The 21,849-nt window shown below is 48.2% G+C and overlaps 1 protein-coding gene across 1 annotated transcript in view; it reads right to left on the minus strand.

Moving 5' to 3' along the window:
• JCHAIN (joining chain of multimeric IgA and IgM) overlaps positions 1-20,940 on the minus strand; it is a 28,445-nt gene extending 7,505 nt beyond the window's left edge. Inside the window, exons 1-2 of the mRNA XM_066574936.1 lie at positions 20,811-20,940; positions 2,368-2,497 (exon numbers count right to left, since the gene is read on the minus strand). Coding sequence (XP_066431033.1) covers positions 2,368-2,497; positions 20,811-20,871 — 191 coding nt within the window. The 5' untranslated portion in view covers positions 20,872-20,940. The remainder of the gene's footprint in view (positions 1-2,367; positions 2,498-20,810) is intronic.
• Between the last annotated feature and the right edge of the window lie 909 nt (positions 20,941-21,849).

Raw genomic sequence — 21,849 nt, forward strand, 5'->3', positions numbered from 1 at the left:
AAACCACCACATGGGTAAAATCCCTAAAAAGTGTCTGGTCCTTTAAGGTACAAAACAGCCTGGTCCTTAAGGGGTTAAAGAGTAACTGCACTTTTAAAAAACTTTTGACATGCCATAGTGACATGTCAAAAGTTTTGATCAGTCATTTTCTCCACTGATCACTGAAATGAATGGGCAGAAGCCCATTCTGTAGCGCAATGCCCCTTCTGCTGTGCTTGTGACTTGTCGGCCCTTCTAGTAGCTGAAGACAGATGTCTACAGAAGTCTATGCATTCAGCTGCCAAGAAGAGCTGATAAATAATAATCACAGCCATGTCTGCCCCTTGATCTTAGTGCTCTGTGGAGGTCTCAGCACTTGGACTCTCACTGATCGAACCTTTTATGTCCCTTTGACATGTCACAAGATTTTTTTTAAAGTGCATTTACTCTTTAATTAAATTCTTTCCTTTCAGGTATGATGACAAAATGCCAATGTATCTGCTGCACTCAGCCTCGTATTTGTTGTGGAATCCAATGTGCCCCTAGCTGCAATGATGAAAGTGACCCTCCGGGCCTGGAGCAACAAAGATGGCCACACCGCTTCTCTGACTACCTCATGCACACTGTATGCATTTGTAGTCTAAGGCCTCTTGTACACGAATGTCAGTTTAACGCTCATATAGCCGTGTTTGTGATTATGCCACTCCCCCTCCGCCCACTTACCGCATCATTTTGCCAGCCGGCTCCCATAGGAGTCTAAAGGGCGTTGTGCCGTCAAAAGATAGGACTTGTCCTATCCTTCAATGGAAAGTAGTCTTGGCGTCCAAAAAACGTGCCTATTGCGATTTTTTTTTCCACATGCTTAGGCCTCGGTCAGACGGGCGTTTTTTCGTGCGATTTGCGCATGCGATCTGCGCATAAATAGAACCATTGCTTCGCAATGGGATCGGTCAGATGTCCGATAAATTATAGGACACGAGGAATCGCAGATCGCGCCTATCTGCGTTCTGGGATTCCTTGTGTTCTATATATGCGCTCAATGGGGCCGGCGGCAGCAGCGCCGACCCCATTGAGAACATATACTACAAAGATCATTCTCCTCTGCCACAGCTGTAACAGCTGTGGCAGAGAAGAACGATGTTCGCCCATTGAATTCAATGGAGCCGGCAATACAAAATGTGTAAAAATTTAAAAAAATATATACTCACCTTGTCCCTGCAGCCGGAGTTCAGCCGCGGCCGGCCGGCCGGCAGTTCTCCTGAACTGCTCTGTGTAGTATTCAGCAGGCGGGGATTTAAAATCCCCGCCTGCTGAATGGGCTGCCTCTGATTGGTCACAGCCCTCACCAATCAGAGGCAGCTCTCACTCACCCATTCATGAATTCATGAATGGGTGAGTGAGTGCTGCCTCTGATTGGCTCAGCGCAGGGACCAATCAGGGGCAGCTCTCAGCTGTCATTCAATAGAGCTGCCTCTGATTGGTGAGGGCTGTGACCAATCAGAGGCAGCCCATTCAGCAGGCGGGGATTTTAAATCCCTGCCTGCTGAATACTACATAGAGCAGTTCAGGAGAACTGCTGGCCGGCCGCGGCTGAACTCTGGCTGCAGGGACCAGGTGAGTATATATATATTTTTTATTTTTACACATTTTAGGATGATTTTCAGGGAAGGGCTTATATTTTTAAGCCCTTCCCGAAAATTCATCCTGCACTCGCGAGCAGCCCATTGCTTTCAATAGAGCCGGCTGTATTGCCGGCTCCATTGAATTTCAATGGGTTGGACAGCGCTCCTTTGATCGGGCCCGTTTCGCCGAAAACGCTGCTAGCTGCAGATTTTTCGGTGAATCGTTGGCCCCGGTCACGCGATTTGCGGATGCGCATCCGACATGCGATCCGCAAATGGCGGCAAAAAACGGTCGTCTGACCGAGGCCTTACTCTGCTCAAAATGATGCTCGTGTGAAAGAGGCCTGAGACACTACATGCTGCTCCTACTGGCCAGCACTGCTCATGTAGACAGCACGGGTTAATCAAAGCAGATGTAGTGTCTTGGACTAATGATACAAACTAATGCATCAGGTAGTCAGAGAAGCTGGTGCGGCCATCTTTGTTTCTCCTGGCCCCGAGGGTCACCTTAACATCAACAATATGTTTTCCTTTGCTTGCATAGTTCCACCATTTCATACTGCGCTGTTCACAGTGTGAATCCTCTGATATCAGCTACTATATGACAATCCAGTCTTCTGATTTTGGAAGTGCTCACCCCACAGACTGTAACCACTTGTTGGATTTATACCCAGGACCTCAATGTTGTCTGGCCATTACATATTCATGCAAAATGGTGTTAAACTAAAAGAAAAGGTTCTTAGAAATCATGATCCTTAATACTCACGTTATGTAAATATTTCTTTGTAGAATCATTTCCTTTGGGTCATCTGGCGATGGGACAAAACTAGAAGTCACCTTGATACACTTGCACTTGTTGTCCAGCAAAACATGTTCTTGGCCACCATAATATTGACCTGAAAATACATTAGGACACATTTATTAATGGTATTTTGCCAGATTTTTGGAGTACCATATATACTTGAGTATAAGCTGAGTTTTTCAGCACATTTTTTAATGCTGAAAAAGCCCCCCTCGACTTATACTTGAATGAGGTGAAAAAAAAACGAAACGCAATACTCAACTTCCAGCCGGAGTCTGTGACCCGGTGATGCTCAAGCTGCTTGAGACTTCTCCCCGCTGTCATCTCCCTGCTCGGCTTTGAATTCCCCCACCGTCAGCGCTGTGTAAGTAAGCGTTGTGATTGGATCGAGCGCCAGCCAATCACAGACGGCGCTTGATCATTCACAGCCATTCAGTGAATGACATCACTAAATGGCTGTGATTGGCTGGTGCTTGATCCAATCACAACGCTTATTTACACAGTGCTGACAGCGGGGGAATTCAAAGCCGAGCAGGGAGATGACAGGAGGGAGAAGTCTCAAGCAGCTTGCCGCACCACCGGGGGACCATCGCGCCGGGGACACAGACGCCAGCTGGGAGGTGAGTATTGCATTTTTCTTTACCTATTATATACTGGAGTATAGCTAGGCTTATACTCGAGTCAATAAGTTTTACCAGTTTTTTGTGGTAAAACTTATTGATTCGGCTTATACTCGGGTCGGCGAATACTCGAGTACATACAGTAAGTTGTTGGTTTTTTTTTTTGTGCAAATCAATTTACACAAATTTACTATTGAAAAAAGCAGATGTTAAACCTCTCACTCCACTATTAACCCGTTCCCGCTGCAGGGCGTAAGTTTACATCCTGGCAGCCTGGTACTTCCCGCAACAGGACGTAAACTTACGTCCTGGAGATAGAGCGGGATCACATATGATTCCGCGCTATCCCGCAGCGGGAGCCGGCTGTCAGTCACAGCCGGCGTCCCGCTGCAACAGCGGGGGGGGGGGGGGCATCGAAGATGCGCCCCCCGCTGTTAACCCCTTCCCTGCCGCGATCTACGTAGATCGCGGCAGGGAAAGAGTTCACAGAGGGAGCGGACTCCCTCTGTGTCTCCGGCCGGAACTCGCGATGTCATCGCGAAAGCCCAGCCTGTCACCATGGCAACAGGACGCCAGACACTGGCGTCCTGTATTGCCTATGCCTATGATCGCTGTATAAGCGATAAGGCATGGCAGAGCAGTAGCTCTGCCATGCCTTATGACAGCGATCATCAGGGCAGTGGTTAAAGTCCCTCAGAGGGACACAAACAGTGTAAAAAAAACACAAAGATTAAAAAAATGTAAAAAAAGAGTAAAAAAAACATTTTTTTATGCTTTTTCTCAGATTAGCATAAAAAAAGGTAAAAAATAAATAAAACCCCACATATTTGGTATTGTCACGTCAGTAATGACGTGTACAATAAGATGCACATGGTTTTGACTGTGCACGAAAAAAACTGCTAAAAAATGCTAATTTTTAGCATTTTGCCTCACTAAAAACGCAATAAGTGATCAAAAAAGCCGTATGTACCCCAAAATGGTACCAGTAAAAACTACAGCTCGTCTCGCAAAAAATAAGCCCTCATAGAGCTCCATACATCAAAAAATAAAAAAGTTACAGGACTTTGAATGCAGCAATTTAGAATAGAAAAAAGATTTCCAAAAAAAAAGGGTTTTTATTGCAGAAAAGTGGGAAACCTAAACCTAAAAAATGTAAGAATTTTGGTATCGTTGTAACCGTACCGACCGGCAGAAAAAATGGAATGTCTCATTTATGCTGCATGATTAACGCTGTAAAAAAAAAAATTAAAAATCTATGGCAGAATTGATGCGTTTTCTCTCCCTGCTATCATAAAAAAAAAAAAAAAAGTTTTACAATATAGTCTATGCACCCAAAAGTGGCACCGATAAAAACTACAGTTCGCCACTCAAAAAACAAGCCCTCATACGGCCGCGTCGACGGAAAAATAAAAAGTTATGACTTTTGATAAACGGAGAAGAAAATCTGCCAAAAATTGTTGCGTCCTTAATAGAGATGAGCGAACGCGTTCGTCCGAGCTTGATATTCGTGCGAATATTAGGGTGTTCGGGATGTTCGTTATTCGTAACGAACACCATGCGGTGTTCTGGTTACTTTCACTTCCTTCCCTGAGACGTTAGCGCGCTTTTCTGGCCAATTGAAAGACAGGGAAGGCATTACAACTTCCCCCTGCAACGTTTAAGCCCTATACCACCCCCCTGCAGTGAGTGGCTGGGGAGATCAGGTGTTCGCCTAATATAAAAGTCGGCCCCTCCCGCGGCTCGCCTCAGATGCGGTGTGAGTTAGATGAGGGACAGTGCTGTTTATACCGGAGCTGCTGTAGGGAAAGAATTGGTAGTTAGTGTAGGCTTCAAGACCCCCCAAAGGTCCTTATTAGGGCCACTGATAGCTGTGTGTTGGCTGCTGTTAGCAGTGGCATTTTTTTCCCCTCAAAATCGGCTCTGCAGAGCGTTGCACCTGGCATTAGGGACAGAAGTGCTGCATAGGCAGGGAGAGTGTTAGGAGTGAGTGTAGCCTTCAAGAACCTCAACGGTCCTTTCTAGGGCCATATTTATCCGTGTGCAGTACTGTTCAGGCTGCTGTTAGCTGTGCTGCATTTTTTTTGGGCTTCTCAAAATCGCCTCTGCAGAGCATTCCACCCTCCATTGATACTGCAGGGAAAGAATTGTATAGGCAGGGCCACAACACAGTTATTATTCATAGAATATACGCAGTGCTGCCTTTTGGTGGAAAAACAAGTGGAAACAAATCTATTTGTCCAGCCTGTGTCCGTCCTTACGGGCGGTGGACACGTGTGAGCTGCGTGAAAAACATTGCTAAATCATACGCAGCCAGCTACGCTTTACTGCTGGCTTCGCCATTTGCTTTCCTTAATTGGGAAAAAAAATTCCTGCTCTGCCAGAGTTATAATAACTCTGCTACCCTCACGTTCTGTGACACATAAGCAGGGACACAGCACAGTTATTAAACTTCTCATGTTCATAGAATATACGCAGTGCTGCCTTTTGGTGGGAAAAAACTGAAAACAAATCTATTTGTCCAGCCTCTGTCCGTCCTAAGGGCGGTGGACACGTGTGAGCTGCGTGAAAAACATTGCTAAATCATACGCACCCAGCTACGCTTTACTGCTGGCTTCGCCATTTGCTTTCCTTAATTGGGAAAAAAAATTCCTGCTCTGCCAGAGTTATAATAACTCTGCTACCCTCACGTTCTGTGACACATAAGCAGGGACACAGCACAGTTATTAAACTTCTCATGTTCATTGAATATACGCAGTGCTGCCTTTTGGTGGGAAAAAACTGAAAACAAATCTATTTGTCCAGCCTCTGTCCGTCCTAACGCCTGTGGACACGTGTGAGCTGCGTGAAAAACATTGCTAAATCATACGCACCCAGCTACGCTTTACTGCTGGCTTCGCCATTTGCTTTCCTTAATTGGGAAAAAAAATTCCTGCTCTGCCAGAGTTATAATAACTCTGCTACCCTCACGTTCTGTGACACATAAGCAGGGACACAGCACAGTTATTAAACTTCTCATGTTCATTGAATATACGCAGTGCTGCCTTTTGGTGGGAAAAAACTGAAAACAAATCTATTTGTCCAGCCTCTGTCCGTCCTAACGCCTGTGGACACGTGTGAGCTGCGTGAAAAACATTGCTAAATCATACGCACCCAGCTACGCTTTACTGCTGGCTTCGCCATTTGCTTTCCTTAATTGGGAAAAAAAATACCTGCTCTCCAAGAGTTATAATAACTCTGCTACCCTCACGTTCTGTGACACATAAGCAGGGACACAGCACAGTTATTAAACTTCGCAGGTTCATTGAATATACGCAGTGCTGCCTTTTGGTGGGAAAAAACTGAAAACAAATCTATTTGTCCAGCCTCTGTCCGTCCTAACGCCTGTGGACACGTGTGAGCTGCGTGAAAAACATTGCTAAATCATACGCACCCAGCTACGCTTTACTGCTGGCTTCGCCATTTGCTTTCCTTAATTGGGAAAAAAAATTCCTGCTCTGCCAGAGTTATAATAACTCTGCTACCCTCACGTTCTGTGACACATAAGCAGGGACACAGCACAGTTATTAAACTTCTCATGTTCATTGAATATACGCAGTGCTGCCTTTTGGTGGGAAAAAACTGAAAACAAATCTATTTGTCCAGCCTCTGTCCGTCCTAACGCCTGTGGACACGTGTGAGCTGCGTGAAAAACATTGCTAAATCATACGCACCCAGCTACGCTTTACTGCTGGCTTCGCCATTTGCTTTCCTTAATTGGGAAAAAAAATTCCTGCTCTGCCAGAGTTATAATAACTCTGCTACCCTCACGTTCTGTGACACATAAGCAGGGACACAGCACAGTTATTAAACTTCTCATGTTCATTGAATATACGCAGTGCTGCCTTTTGGTGGGAAAAAACTGAAAACAAATCTATTTGTCCAGCCTCTGTCCGTCCTAACGCCTGTGGACACGTGTGAGCTGCGTGAAAAACATTGCTAAATCATACGCACCCAGCTACGCTTTACTGCTGGCTTCGCCATTTGCTTTCCTTAATTGGGAAAAAAAATTCCTGCTCTGCCAGAGTTATAATAACTCTGCTACCCTCACGTTCTGTGACACATAAGCAGGGACACAGCACAGTTATTAAACTTAGATTATTCATTCACTAGAGGCAGTGGGGCCTTTCGTTTTCCAAAAAGGGCAAAAATTATATTTGGCCTGCAGTCTTGCGCCAATTTATTTCCTGCCTGTGAAATCAAATCACTGGTAATACAGCATGCTGAGGGGTAGGGGTAGGCCTAGAGGACGTGGACGCGGCCGAGGACGCGGAGGGCCAAGTCAGGGTGTGGGCACAGGCCGAGCTCCTGATCCCGGTGTGTCGCAGCCGACTGCTGCGCGATTAGGAGAGAGGCACGTTTCTGGCGTCCCCACATTCATCGCCCAATTAATGGGTCCACGCGGGAGACGGTTATTAGAAAATGAGCAGTGTGAGCAGGTCCTGTCCTGGATGGCAGAAAGTGCTTCGAGCAACCTATCGTCAACACGCAGTTCTGCGCCGTCCACTGCTGCAAATCCGAATCCTCTGTCTGCTGCTCCTCCTTCCTCCCAGCCTCCTCACTCCACTACAATGACACCTGCTCAGGAGCGGGAACACTCCCAGGAACTGTTCTCGGGCCCCTGCTCAGATTGGGCAGCAGCGGTTCCTCTCCCACCAGAGGAGTTTATCGTGACTGATGCCCAACCATTCGAAAGTTCCCGGGGTCCGGGGGATGAGGCTGGGGACTTCCGCCAACTGTCTCAACAACTTTCTGTGGGTGAGGAGGACGATGACGATCATACACAGTTGTCTTGCAGTGAGGTAGTAGTAAGGGCAGTAAGTCCGAGGGAGCAGCGCACAGAGGATTCGGAGGAAGAGCAGCAGGACGATGAGGTGACTGACCCCACCTGGTGTGCAACGCTTACTCAGGAGGACAGGTCTTCAGAGGGGGAGTCAAGGGCATCAGCAGGGCAGGTTGCAAGAGGCAGTGCGGTGGCCAGGGGTAGAGGCAGGGGTAGAGGCAGGGCCAGACCGAATAATCCACCAAGTGTTTCCCAAAGCGCCCCCTCGCGCCATGCCACCCTGCAGAGGCCGAGGTGCTCTAAGGTCTGGCAGTTTTTCACAGAGACGCCTGACGACCGACGAACAGTGGTGTGCAACCTTTGTTGCGCAAAGCTCAGCCGGGGAGCCAACACCAACAGCCTCACCACCACCACCATGCGCAGACATATGATGGCCAAGCACCCCACAAGGTGGGACGAAGGCCGTTCAGCGCCTCCGGTTTGCACCCCTGCCTCTCCCCCTGTGCCCCAACCTGCCACTGAGATGCAACCCCCCTCTCAGGACACAGGCACTACCGCCTCATGGCCTGCACCCACACCCTCATCTCCGCTGTCCTCGGCCCCATCCAGCAGTGTAGTTCAGCGCACCGTCCAGCCGTCGCTTGCGCAAGTGTTCGAGCGCAAGCGCAAGTACGCCGCCACGCACCCGCACGCTCAAACGTTAACCGTCCGCATCGCAAAATTCATCAGCCTTGAGATGCTGCCGTATAGGGTTGTGGAAACGGAGTCCTTCAAAAGTATCATGGAGGCGGCGGCCCCGCGCTACTCAGTTCCCAGTCGCCACTACTTTTCCCGATGTGCCGTCCCAGCCCTGCACGACCACGTCTCCCGCAACATTGTACGCGCCCTCACCAACGCGGTTACTGCCACGGTCCACTTAACTACGGACACGTGGACAAGCACAGGCGGGCAGGGCCACTACATCTCCCTGACGGCACATTGGGTGAATTTAGTGGAGGCTGGGACAGAGTCAGAGCCTGGGACCGCTCACGTCCTACCCACCCCCAGAATTGCGGGCCCCAGCTCGGTGCTGGTATCTGCGGAGGTGTATGCTTCCTCCACTAAAGCACCCTCCTCCTCCTCCTCCTCTGTCTCGCAATCAAGATGTGTTAGCAGCAGCATGTCGCCAGCAGTCGGTGTCGCGCGGTGTGGCAGCACAGCGGTGGGCAAGCGTCAGCAGGCCGTGCTGAAACTACTCAGCTTAGGCGATAAGAGGCACACGGCCCACGAACTGCTGCAGGGTCTGACACAGCAGACCGACCGCTGGCTTGCGCCGCTGAGCCTCCAACCGGGCATGGTCGTGTGTGACAACGGCCGTAACCTGGTGGCGGCTCTGCAGCTCGGCAGCCTCACGCACGTGCCATGCCTGGCCCACGTCTTTAATTTGGTGGTTCAGCGCTTTCTGAAAAGCTACCCACGCTTGTCAGACCTGCTCGTAAAGGCGCGCCGGCTCTGCGCACATTTCCGCAAGTCCCACACGGACGCTGCCACCCTGCAACATCACTTTAAGCTGCCAGTGCACCGACTGCTGTGCGACGTGCCCACACGGTGGAACTCTACGCTCCACATGTTGGCCAGGCTCTATGAACAACGGAGAGCTATAGTCGAATACCAACTCCAACATGGGCGGCGCAGTGGGAGTCAGCCTCCTCAATTCCTTTCAGAAGAGTGGGCCTGGTTGGCAGACATCTGCCATGTCCTTGGTAATTTTGAGGAGTCTACCCAGGTGGTGAGCGGCGATGCTACAATCATTAGCGTCACCATTCCTCTGCTATGCATCTTGAGAAATTCCCTGCAAACCATAAAGGCAGCTGCTTTGCGCTCGGAAACGGGGGCGGGGGAAGACAGTATGCCGCTGGATAGTCAGGGCACCCTCCTGTCTATTTCTCAGCGCGTACAGGAGGAGGAGGAGGAGCATGAGGAGGATGAGGAGGAGGGGGAAGAGACAGCTTGGGCCGCTGCTGACGGTACACCGGCTGATTGCCTGTCATCCTTTCAGCGTGTATGGCCTGAGGAGGAGGAGGAGGAGGAGGAGGAGGATCCTGAAAGTGATCTTCCTAGTGAGGACAGCCATGTGTTGCGTACTGGTACCCTGGCACACATGGCTGACTTCATGTTAGGATGCCTTTCTCGTGACCCTCACGTTGCACGCATTCTGGCCACGACGGATTACTGGGTGTACACACTGCTCGATCCACGGTATAAGGAGAACCTGCCCACTCTGATTCCCGAAGAGGAAAGGGGTTCGAGAGTGTTGCTATACCACAGGACCCTTGCGGACAAGCTGATGGTAAAATTCCCAGCCGACAGCGCTAGTGGCAGAAGGCGCAGTACCGAGGGCAAGGTAGCAGGGGAGGTGCGGAGATCGAGCAGCATGTACATCCCAGGCAGTGCAACAGTCTTTAAGGGCCTGGCCAGCTTTATGGCTCCCCACCAAGACTATGTCACCGCTCCCCAGTCACGGCTGAGTCGGCGGGAGCACTGTAAAAGGATGGTGAGGGAGTACGTAGCGGATTGCACGACCATCCTTGGTGACGCCTCTGCCCCCTACAACTACTGGGTGTCGAAGCTGGACACGTGGCCTGAACTAGCGCTGTATGCCCTTGAGGTGCTTGCTTGTCCTGCGGCTAGTGTCTTGTCGGAAAGGGTGTTTAGTGCGGCTGGGGGAATCATCACAGATAAGCGTAGCCGCTTGTCAACCGACAGTGCCGACAGGCTTACACTCATCAAGATGAACAAAGCCGGGATTTCCCCAGACTTCTGTTCTCCACCAGCGGACAGCAGCGATACGTAAGCAATACGTAGGCTGCACCCGCGGATGGAAGCTACGTTCTCTCTCACCATCCAAAACGGGGACATTTCTGCTTCATCAATCTGTGTCTAATATTCCTCCTCCTCCTCCTGCTCCTCCTCCTGAAACCTCACGTAATCACGCTGAACGGGCAATTTTTCTTAGGGCCACAAGGCTCACTCAAATAATTTTTCTTAACAATTTTTATAAGTTTCAATGCGCTTAAAAGCGTTGGAACTTTAACTTGAACCAATTTTTCGTTACACTGGGCTGCCTACAGGCCTAGTTACCACTTAAGCCACATTAACCATTGCTTACATGGAACGAAGACTGCGCTCCCGCTATACTGCTGCTTCAGAATTGTTACTGGGGCCTGTCTTGAGTGCTACTATTGCTTACATGGAACGAAGACTGCGCTCCGGCTATACTGCTGCTTCAGAATTGTTACTGGGGCCTGTCTTGAGTGCTACTATTGCTTACATGGAACGAAGACTGCGCTCCCGCTATACTGCTGCTTCAGAATTGTTACTGGGGCCTGTCTTGAGTGCTACTATTGCTTACATGGAACGAAGACTGCGCTCCCGCTATACTGCTGCTTCAGAATTGTTACTGGGGCCTGTCTTGAGTGCTACTATTGCTTACATGGAACGAAGACTGCGCTCCCGCTATACTGCTGCTTCAGAATTGTTACTGGGGCCTGTCTTGAGTGCTACTATTGCTGACATGGAACGGACACGTGGAGAGGACACGTAGTGCCTCAAAAACATCCCCCTCCTCCTCCAACAGGGAAAACATTGTTGGCAAATGCCTTTGCATTGGTTTGTCTGGTGGCAGTCCAAGAATTTCACCTTTACCGACACTACAAGAGAGCCCCCCCACCATCCCCCCGCCACGGCCTACTTAATCCTGGCCATATTCCGAAAACCAACAAAATACAACCGTGCTACTAGGTCCGCAGTCACCACCACATTACCACCAACGCGGTTACTGTTAAGGTGCATATTACCAGTCTGACTGGGGCATGCAGACACCTTGACAGAATGAATAGTGTGTGGCACATAGGTTCCCCATTGCTATGCCCACGTGTGCAGCTCCTGATGGCGGTGGCACAGGATTCTATTTCTCATTGCTTCTGTACAGCATTGTGGGCTATCGCTCCCCAACTTTTAAAGAGGGTCGCTGCCTAGCCGTGCCAACCTCTGCAGTGTGTGCCTGCGGTCCCTCGTCATGGCAGACGCAATTCTAAATAGACATGAGCGTGGTGTGGCATGAGGGCAGCTGAAGGCTGCGCAGGGACAGTTTGGTGTGCGCTGTGGGGGGGAGGGGGTGCGGTTGGGCAGCATGTAACACAGGAGAAGTGGCAGTGGAGTGTCATGCAGGCAGTGATTGTGCTTTGTTGGAGGTAGTGTGGTGCTTAGCAAAGGTATGCCATGCTAATGAGCGCTTTTCAGAAGTAAAAGTTGTTGGGAGGGGGGGGGGCCCACTCTTGCCGCTATTGTGGCTTAATAGTGGGACCTGTGAACTTAGGATGCAGCCCAACATGTAGCCCCTCGCCTGCCCTATCCGTCACTGTGTCATTCCCATCACTTTCCTGAATTGCCCAGATTTTCACACATGAAAACCTTAGCGAGCATCGGCGAAATACAAAAATGTTCTGGTCGCCCATTGACTTCAATGGGGTTCGTTGTTCGAAACGAACCCTCGAGCATCACGGGAAGTTCGTTACGAATAACGAACACCCGAACATTTTGGTGTTCGCTCATCTCTAGTCCTTAAGCCCAAAATAGGCCGTGTCATGAAGGGGTTAAAGGTGTCTAGAAAAGTGGTTGGGACTTGCTGCTTGACCAGGATTTAGGCTGGTTTCACTTAGCTCTACCCCCACCCCGCCCTCTCACATTGCAAACAGCGGCAAGGGTCAGAAAGGAGAAGAGATGGGAAGGGAGATTTGCAGTCACACTGCTAAACTCCCTCCCACCTCCCTTCTCTGGCAGCTGTCATAGGCTCCCATAGGAGTCTCTAAAAAGTACCCAGATGGGCGCCTTTACGCCGCGGAGATACCAATGCATCAGAGGAGCAGCGCATACATCGGCCGGCCGATATACGCTTGTGTGAATAAGCCCTTACACGTATTTAAAATGCACTGAATTTATCATAGTTCGACATTTTATAAAGTTATTGCACTGTAAACTGGAGAAGGAAGAAAGCACATCGGAAAACTAGGATCTAATATCCCCCTTATTCAGTTTTGTAAGAGAATATAATACCATTAACATGTTTTAAACATTTGTAACATACACATAGTGATGTAATATTTATTGCCTATATTGATTGATACAGAGGCGTAACGTGAAGCTCCCGGGCCCCAATGCAAAACCTGTAACAGGGCCCCCAACTATAATGCTTTATTCATAGTACGGGGCTCCCTATATGGAGAAGAGAGGCCTTATGGGCCCCCCAAGGCTCCTGGGCCCGGGTGCAACCGCATCCCCTGCACCCCCTATAGTTACGTCACTGGAAGAAATATGGTGTATAGGTTACAATGAATCACCTGAGTGCACTATTGGAACCCTCTGATACATATTGTCAGAAGGCTGCCTTCACATCTACACTGGAATCTCCTTTTGAAGGTTCCATCGCAGATTCGGCACAAAAACTAAAACGGAAGGAAAAGTGGTGCATACAGCACTTTTCTTTTTACGCTAAAACAGCATGTAGCTGAGCAGAAACTGAACCGACCCCATTATAGTCAATGGGGTCTGTTTGGCACTGTTCGGTTGAGTCATATGATGGACCCATTTGGCATAAGAATTCCCCTTTCCTGCTCCCCGAAAGGAGCAGGAAGACAGAATCAGTGCCTCAGATATGAAGGCAACCTAATAAGAATTTATTTCATGCTTGCAATTGTAGTGGCCAGAAACACCTAATTCTGGCCCCTCCATAAATGGCATACATGTACAGATAGTCCCCGACTTGCGAACATTCGACTTACGAATTTTGCAAGATACGAACTATCTGTCCTGCACAGTATGATGTCATGCTATGGCATGACATCATACTGTGCAGGGATCGGGCAGGCTTCTATCAAGCCTGATAGAAGCCTGTCCGGTCAGATCGCGGTTGCTAGGCAGCCGGGGGCCTTCTGAAAGGCTCTAGGGCTGTCTATGCAGAGTGCCTATCAAGCCGTGCGCTTGATGGGCACTCTGCATAGGCAGCCCTGGGGCCTTTCAGGAGGTCCCCGGCTGCCTAGCAACCACACAGCATCCCGCGATCTCATCGTGGGACGCTGTACGGGCCCCCTGAACGTCGGGTGCAGGCTGTTTCTTACAGCGGGCACCCGCCGGCAGCAGTTCCGACGAGCCGCGCCGCTCGTCAGAACTGTTAACACTCTAAATACCGCTGTCAGAGCGGTATTTAAAGTGTTAACAGTTCTGACGTGCGGCGCGGCTCGTTGGAACTGCTGCCGCCGGGTGCCCGCTGGAAGAACAGCCGGCACCCGACGTTGTATGGAGCGGGATCCACCCGCGATCCTGCTCCATACAAGTATTTGTTCGACTTGCGAACAGGTTCCTGGAACGGAACCTGTTCGCAAGTCGGGGACTAACTCTAATGTCTTTTGTAGATGCACTGTGCAAATTGTCTAGTCATTTGTTTTGTGTATTGCATAGCTGCAGCAAGTGAGAGGTTAATGTCTGCATGAGACTGGGCGATGCTTGCAAATGTATCAATTTATGTCTAGTCACGTGATTTGTGTTGTCTATAAATGTGAGTGTTTGAGAGCAAGGTGCGGTCTTCTGGTCTTCTGTTCTTCTGGGTTCCTGTGAGAGAGTGTCAGCCACATGAGGGTACCTTCAACCCTGATGTGGTGAGGAATGGAAGAGGAAGAACGGTTATCCTGAGGACTTCAATGCCAGGATCCAAATGGAGAGAAAGTCTTAGAGAAAGTGAGAGAAAGGAAAGCCAAGCACCGTGCAGGGGTACTGTACTTCAAGAGTGTCTGTGGAGGGAACCTACCCCTATCCTCCTCTCGAGAGTTCCCCTGCCAGGAACGGTTCCTGTCAGGTAATTTAGACTGCAGGACCGGTTTCATCCCGAGTTTCCTCCCTGACCTCTAATCTTTTGCTTACCTGCACTAGTGTATTCTTGAGTGTACCCTGATCAAGTTCCCAAGTAAAGTTTTGCCAGGCCTGACTGTTCCCAGGGTCTGAGGTACTTTAACACTGTGTTGTCTGAATGTTCTTTATTACCGCCAAGGGTCTTGCCGGTGGCTAAAGGAACGGTGGCATCACCCGTGACAAAGTTATATTCCTGTTCCATATATATTGGCCATCCTTCTCCTAGGGGTGTCCGAAAGAGGCCCAGCACTGCTCTGGCTGAGGCTACGTGTGTCCCTCTGGGAGGGAGCCTGGTAAATGCCACCGTGTCAAGTGACCACTCCATCCTCCCAGCTCCTCAACGTGTGCCCTGTGTCTAGACTCACCCTCTGGGACGCTGCACAATTATGACCAGTTTTAGCAAGCACAGATAATTTTTCAGACTAATATGCTTATTTGACAAAGGCTTAAGGGGTTGTCCCGCGAAAGCAAGTGAGGTTATACACTTCTGTATGGCCATATTAATGCACTTTGTAATGTACATCGTGCATTAAATATGAGCCATACAGAAGTTACTCACTTACCTGTTCCGTTGCTAGCGTCCACGTCTCCATGGTGCCGTCTAATTTCAGCGTCTAATCGCCCGATTAGACGCTCTTGCGCAGAAGGATCTTCTCCCTTCTGGTTGGTCCAGGCACAAGCGGCGTTCTGGCTCCGCCCCCTTCTACACGGCATCGAGTAGCTCCGCCACGTCACGTGTGCCGATTCCAGCAAATCAGGAGGCTGGAATCGGCAATGGACCGCACAGAGCCCACGGTGCACCATGGGAGAAGACCCGCGGTGCATCGTGGGTGAAGATCCCGGCAGCCATCTTGGAGGAAAAGAACGAAGAAGTTGCAGAGAGGGGATTCGGGTAACTAAAATTTTTTTTTTTAATTTCAACACGTCTCTTGGGTTTGTCCTGCGCTGGCCTATGCAAAAAAAAACCAAACCCGTTTCGGCGCGGGACAACTCCTTTAAGGTGAACTGAAAGAAGCTGCCTTGATTTGGTGAGTAATAGTCTCATATTTGCAGTTTATGGAGGATGACATCACTAAATGCATGCTCTACTGCAAAAACAAAGTGCTGAATGAATACCTATGACATGGTTTGTTTTTAAAGGTGTTTACGGAGTTATTATTATTAATTTTTAAATGCTGGCTATGCAGAAAAATTAATCACATGGACCGTACTCGCCCATCCTGGGTCCCTGTAGCTCCAGCACTACCTTTCTCTTCACCCTGCCAGATCTTGTTACAAGCTGCAGAGTCCGCCTGTGAATAGAGTGTCACAGGCTGCTGCAGCCAATCAAACAGCTTACCGCTTGACCTCTGATGTCATTCATTGCATGCAGCAGCCTGGGATGTCCCATTAATAGGCTGCCTGCTGCCTGTAAACAGAGTGCTGGCAGGATGAATGGAAGGGCAGCTCTGAAGCTGCAGAGAGCTTGGGGCGGTCACGTATAAGCTTTTTCAAATAAATATTTTAAAATTGGCCAGCATTTTGAAAATAAATAAATAAATTGGGAAAACCCTTTTAAATCACTTGTATATGCAAGCATGATGTCATTTTGAACAGTTGCGTTAAATGCCTAGACTAAGCAAATTCCAGAGCATCTGACAACGAAACTCTATTTTAGGCTGTTTTCACATCTGTGGCGGGGATTCCGTTTTCCTTCCCCGTTCTGGGAGCACGAAAGGGGAATTCCCCGGCCAAATGCTTCCGTCTTATGACGTTGAACGGCATCGGACAGACCTCATTGACTATAATGGGTCCGTTCGGCTTCCGCACAGCACCAATGATGGAATCTACGAATGGAGGTTCCAGCGCACATGTGAACCTGGTCTTAGTTTGTACACACTCCTCTTGCACACTTGATGTAACATTGCATTCCTGAAACTATTCTGTCTGAGACCTCGGCCACCCCCAAAAACTACAGTCATGGGTGAATGGTTTACAGAAGACGGCTTTCAAAGCTATAATTTGCATCTTTCTACTCAGTTCTGTCCCTCTGCTGTGTAATGCATAGTGAGAACTACTGAGGACTTGTACATAGTGGAGAGGACTAATCCTCTGTATGAATCAGCATGCATTGCATCTGGTTTGCAGGTGTACAGTGCAGGAACAGGAGTGAGTATAGGATACAAATGACAGATTTAGGCCTCATGTCCACGGGGAAAATCAGGCCCGACGCGGATTCTTCATGGAGAATCCCGCAGCGGGTCCCTCCTTTCCTGCGGACATGATGCTAAAAAATAAGAATTTCCTTACCTGTCCGGACGCTGCAGACCTGCCCTCCGTCGTGGTCGAATGTTCTTTCTTCGGACCAGCGGATGTGCTCGGCACGCCGGCAACGTGCCGCGAATGCGCCGGGCACTCCATTTTTTTTAAACTCCTGCTCTCCCACGCTCCCGCGCGCGGAGAGCAGAAATTAGTTGCGGGTGTACCGTGGATCCAGACGGCTTCCATAGCCCTCAATAGAAGCCTGCGGGAGCCGTCCCCCGCGGGACACCTGCACTAAAATGGAGCATGTCACGTTTTTTTTTCCCGCACACGCAATCCGTGCCTGAAGGGGAAAATGACATCCTCAGGTATTTAACTATTTAACTACCTGCGGGTGTCCAATGCATCCCCTTGGGACGCGGATCCGCGTGCGGGAAAAATGCTGCGGATTTAAAATCACAATTATCCCGTGGACACGAGGTCTTAAGATTCCTTTAACCCCGTAATGACAAAGCCTGTTTGCGCCTTAATGACCAACTAATTTTTCCGTTTTTTTCATCATCCTTTTTTTTCCCAGAAGCCATAACTAATAATTTTTTGACAACATAGCGATATGAGAGCTTGTTTTTTGCGGAACAAGTATTTTTTTATGGCACCATTTTTGGGTACATTTAATGTACTGTATAACTTTTATTAATTTTTGGGGGGCGGGGGGGATTGGAAAAAAAAGATAAATTCTGCTATTTGTGTTATGGAGTTTATTTTTACGGCATGCAGTGTGCAAAATACATAAATCATATGATTACATTATTCTCTGGGTCAGCATGATTACCGCAATATCAAGTTTATATTGATTTTTTTTAATGCTGTGCTATTTTTGAACATAAAAGACTTTTATTTTTAAAGATTTGCTTTTATATCGCCGTTATATTAGAGCCATAGCATTTTTATTTTCCATCGACGGAGCTCTGCAAGATCAGTTTTTGGGAACATATAACATTTTGATTACTTTTTGATCTGTAATTCTGGCATGTTTTTTTTATTTTTTATTCTTAACAGCATTCACAATGCAGTATAAATGAGATGTTAAATTAATTCTAGAGGCCAATACAATTACACTAATACCAAATTTTTATAGTTTTTTTTTTTTCTTGCAACTTTTTCATTTTTTGAGGCTTCATTCACACGAGCATATATCGGCTGCGCTTTCACGCCCGGCTGTTATACGCTGCCCGTCTGATGCATTGGTTTATAATGCATCAGTTCAGATGAGCGTATTACTGTGGCGTAAAAGTGCCCAGCCGGCCAAAAAGTGCGTACGGAGCGCATTTCGGCCGGGCGCTTTAACACCAGCCAGGAAAGATACTTCCTAGCCAGAATTCGTCGGCCGCTGTCATAGACTCATGTGTGAAGAATTCCTTTGCTGCATCTGTCACATTAGACTAGATACAAGTTTCTTGTATAATGTACAACAGTTCTGGCATATATTATAGCAAATGTGGTGTGATGTGTGTGTCCATGCTCGTTAATGCTAGGCCTGCCCACTTTTTGGAAAGTAGGCGGGCCTTGTCATGAACAAAGAAGAAGTCATACTTTTGGTGCATGTGCCGAAATTGGGACTTTTGTGTGCCAGAAAACCTGAGTACAAGCAATAATATACATTCTCTAATATCACTATCATGTAAAAGTGCCCTGCCGGCCAATATAGTGCCGGGCGTTTTTACGTCAGGCCCATAAGATAGTTCTGGAAGTATCTTTTAGGTACGTTTGCCGCTGCATGGGAGCCAATGACAGCGGCCGGAGAAGGGAGGTGGAAGGGTGTTTAGCAGTAAAAACTGCTAAAAGCCCTCCCACTTCCTTCCTCCCCTTCGGCTGATACCAATGGGAGGGGGCGTGGCAGAGGCAGGGCTAAGCTCTGCTACGTTCCGCCTCCTCCCATTGCTGGCTGCGGACAAAGACCGGGACGGGGGCGTAGCCGATGGCGAGGAGAGAGGAGGTGAGCCAGCAAGGGGGAGGAAAGGGGAAGGCTCAACAGCATGGCAGACTCGGCATATATGCGACGGGGCCTGTGCCGTCTGTACGGACACACAAACGTTAGATTTGTGCGCCCGTTCACGAGTTTTTACAGCTCACATCGTAGCTTATATCAGCCAGCCGTAGCTCATGGGAATAAAGCCTAAGCCAGATACTTCACAGCTTGAAAGTATTGATGATGGAAAAAAAATGGTTTTCACCAGCTACACAATTCTGATTATTTACTGATTAAAGCAGACGGGCAGAATGACCCACTGGGGCAGATTTATTCATCCAGATTAGTATTTAGCCAGTGTAAATTTAGTCTACAAAGTCTAACACCCCCATTGAATAAAAAAACTTGGAAAAACTCACTATGTACTTTTCTGTTCCTCATGCCAAATCTTGGCTAGTGTACTTTACAAACCATATTTTGCGCCAAAATGGAGCAGACCGTTAATAAAGGTCATAGATTGTATTACTTCTTAGAAAAGTTACTTTTTCTAGACACTTTTCAAACCAATTTAAAAAAAGTGTCTAAAACACAAACAATTTGGCGCCCTGCATGAATGACAATTGCCGGCACAATTAAGCCTCTTTGGGAACTTTCAAACGGAGCAGAATTACACCGCAGGATGCAGCGCACTCCGCAGCTGTGAAATTCCACCTGCAAATCGGCAGGTCTAACTGCGGATTTTAATGTGGAATTGCAGGCAAGTTTTAAGCCATTTTAAATTGTGCATCAAAATCCGCAGGTAGCCGCGGCTTACGGCCTTTTCCGTATCGTGTGAATCCCCCATCAAAATCCACAAGAAGACTTTGGATTTTGGCGCAGAATTGTTTGCATCTTGTGCGTATTGCGGAGATATTCAGCTTGTATGAAAGCAACCTAACTTGTATTTTTTGGATCCTTCAAGTAGTAAAAAATAACCAAACAAAAATTGTTGCTTACACAGTCCCATATTGGTGTGGAGCATCAAAGAGGCATGTACAGTAGCAACTGTATGAAAATCGATACCTTATAACCCCGGTGAGCCCACAGCTGCTTTAAGGACCTACTGTACAAACTATGTAATTAAATGAGGTTTCCCATCAGTAAAACTGATATCATCTATACCATTAATATCAGTTGGGGTCTACCCACTGCAACCCCTAACAAACTTTGCTGAACAGTCCCATATAAGAGAATGGAACTTTGTTGAAGATTCACCATTGTGTTGGGTCAGGAGTAGAGAGGAGCGAACGTACTCGTTAAGGGTGATTTCGCAATCGAGCATTGCTATTTTCGAGTACCTGACTACTCGGGTGAAAAGATTCGGGGGGCGCCGGGGGTAAGCAGGCGGTTGCAGAGGGGAGTGGGGGGGGGGAGAGAGCTCCCCCCTGTTCCCCACTGCTACCCCCAGCTCCACCACGCCGCCCCCGGCGCCCCCCGAATCTTTTCACCCAAGTAGCCAGGTACTTGAAAATAGCGATGCTCGATTGCGAAATCGCCCTTACCGAGTACGTTCGCTCATCTCTAGTCAGGAGTGGTACAGCTCCCTTACTTTAGGGACTATGCCCATTCTAACGGTTCACCTATAACACATGCCTAAAAGCGATGTTAACAGTATATGGTTCACCTGCATGCTTGACAAAAACCGCCCCATTGATTAAAAAGCATACACACAAATCAACCCAAAGTAAAAATTAATCCGTCTAATGTAAATATACCATACATTGCCTAAGCTAAGAATCATTCCATAAAAAATATGACGTATATCCACTTCACCTACCTGTTGCATATACAGCACAGAGCAGTAATACTGCTGCCGCTAATGTATTGAACTTCTCCATTTGTTCTCTCTTTCTTGTAATGAAGATATCCAAGAATGGTTACACTATAAGATAGGGGCTGGGGACACTTTCTGAAACTGTGAACTACTTATAAATAACATCTAGGTTTCAGTACTTAAACAGATGTTACTTTCATGGACCGTAATAAGTGTTCTGCAAAAGTACCAGGCTAACTCAAGTAAAACTGTGACTGATTAAAAAAAAGATTCTACAGTATATTAGAATGAGCAGAAAATGACATCAGGTATTTTATGTATACATCTATAAATACAGGCGGAGAAAGATGAGCTTACGGATGAGCCGCGGGTCTTCTCCCATGGTGCACCGTGGGCTCTGTGCGGTCCATTGCCGATTCCAGCCTCCTGATTGGCTGGAATCGGCACACGTGACGGGGCGGAGCTACGAGGACCAGCTCTCCGACACGAGCGGCCCCGTTCACCAGGGAGAAGACCGGACTGCGCAAGCGCGTCTAATCGGGCGATTAGACGCTGAAATTAGACGGCACCATGGCGACGGGGACGCTAGCAACGGAACAGGTAAGTGAATAACTTCTGTATGGCTCATAATTAATGCACGATGTATATTACAAAGTGCATTAATATGGCCATACAGAAGTGCTGAACCCCACTTGCTTTCGCGGGACAACCCCTTTAATGAGCTACACCTAAAGGGACTAGAAAAATTGTAATAATGAAAACCAGATGAAGAAACATGGTGTTAGCCCTCACTGACTGACTCACTGAATGACTGACTCTCTGACTGACTTGCCACTATTTCTCTAACTTCCCGATGCCGTACAAACATGAAATTTGGCAGGCGCATTCTTTAGGTCTTAAATAGGAAAAGTAAAGGGGTCACAACTCGATTATTCAATGCTAACGGCAAAAGTATTGGCACTCCTATGTAATGTAACTTCTCGGTGTCATACAAACATGAAATTTGGCATGACCATTGTTTAGGTCGTAAATAGGGAAAGTA

The sequence above is a fragment of the Eleutherodactylus coqui genome, chromosome 7 (genome assembly GCF_035609145.1).
Source record: "Eleutherodactylus coqui strain aEleCoq1 chromosome 7, aEleCoq1.hap1, whole genome shotgun sequence".
NCBI classification, from domain to species: domain Eukaryota; kingdom Metazoa; phylum Chordata; class Amphibia; order Anura; family Eleutherodactylidae; genus Eleutherodactylus; species Eleutherodactylus coqui.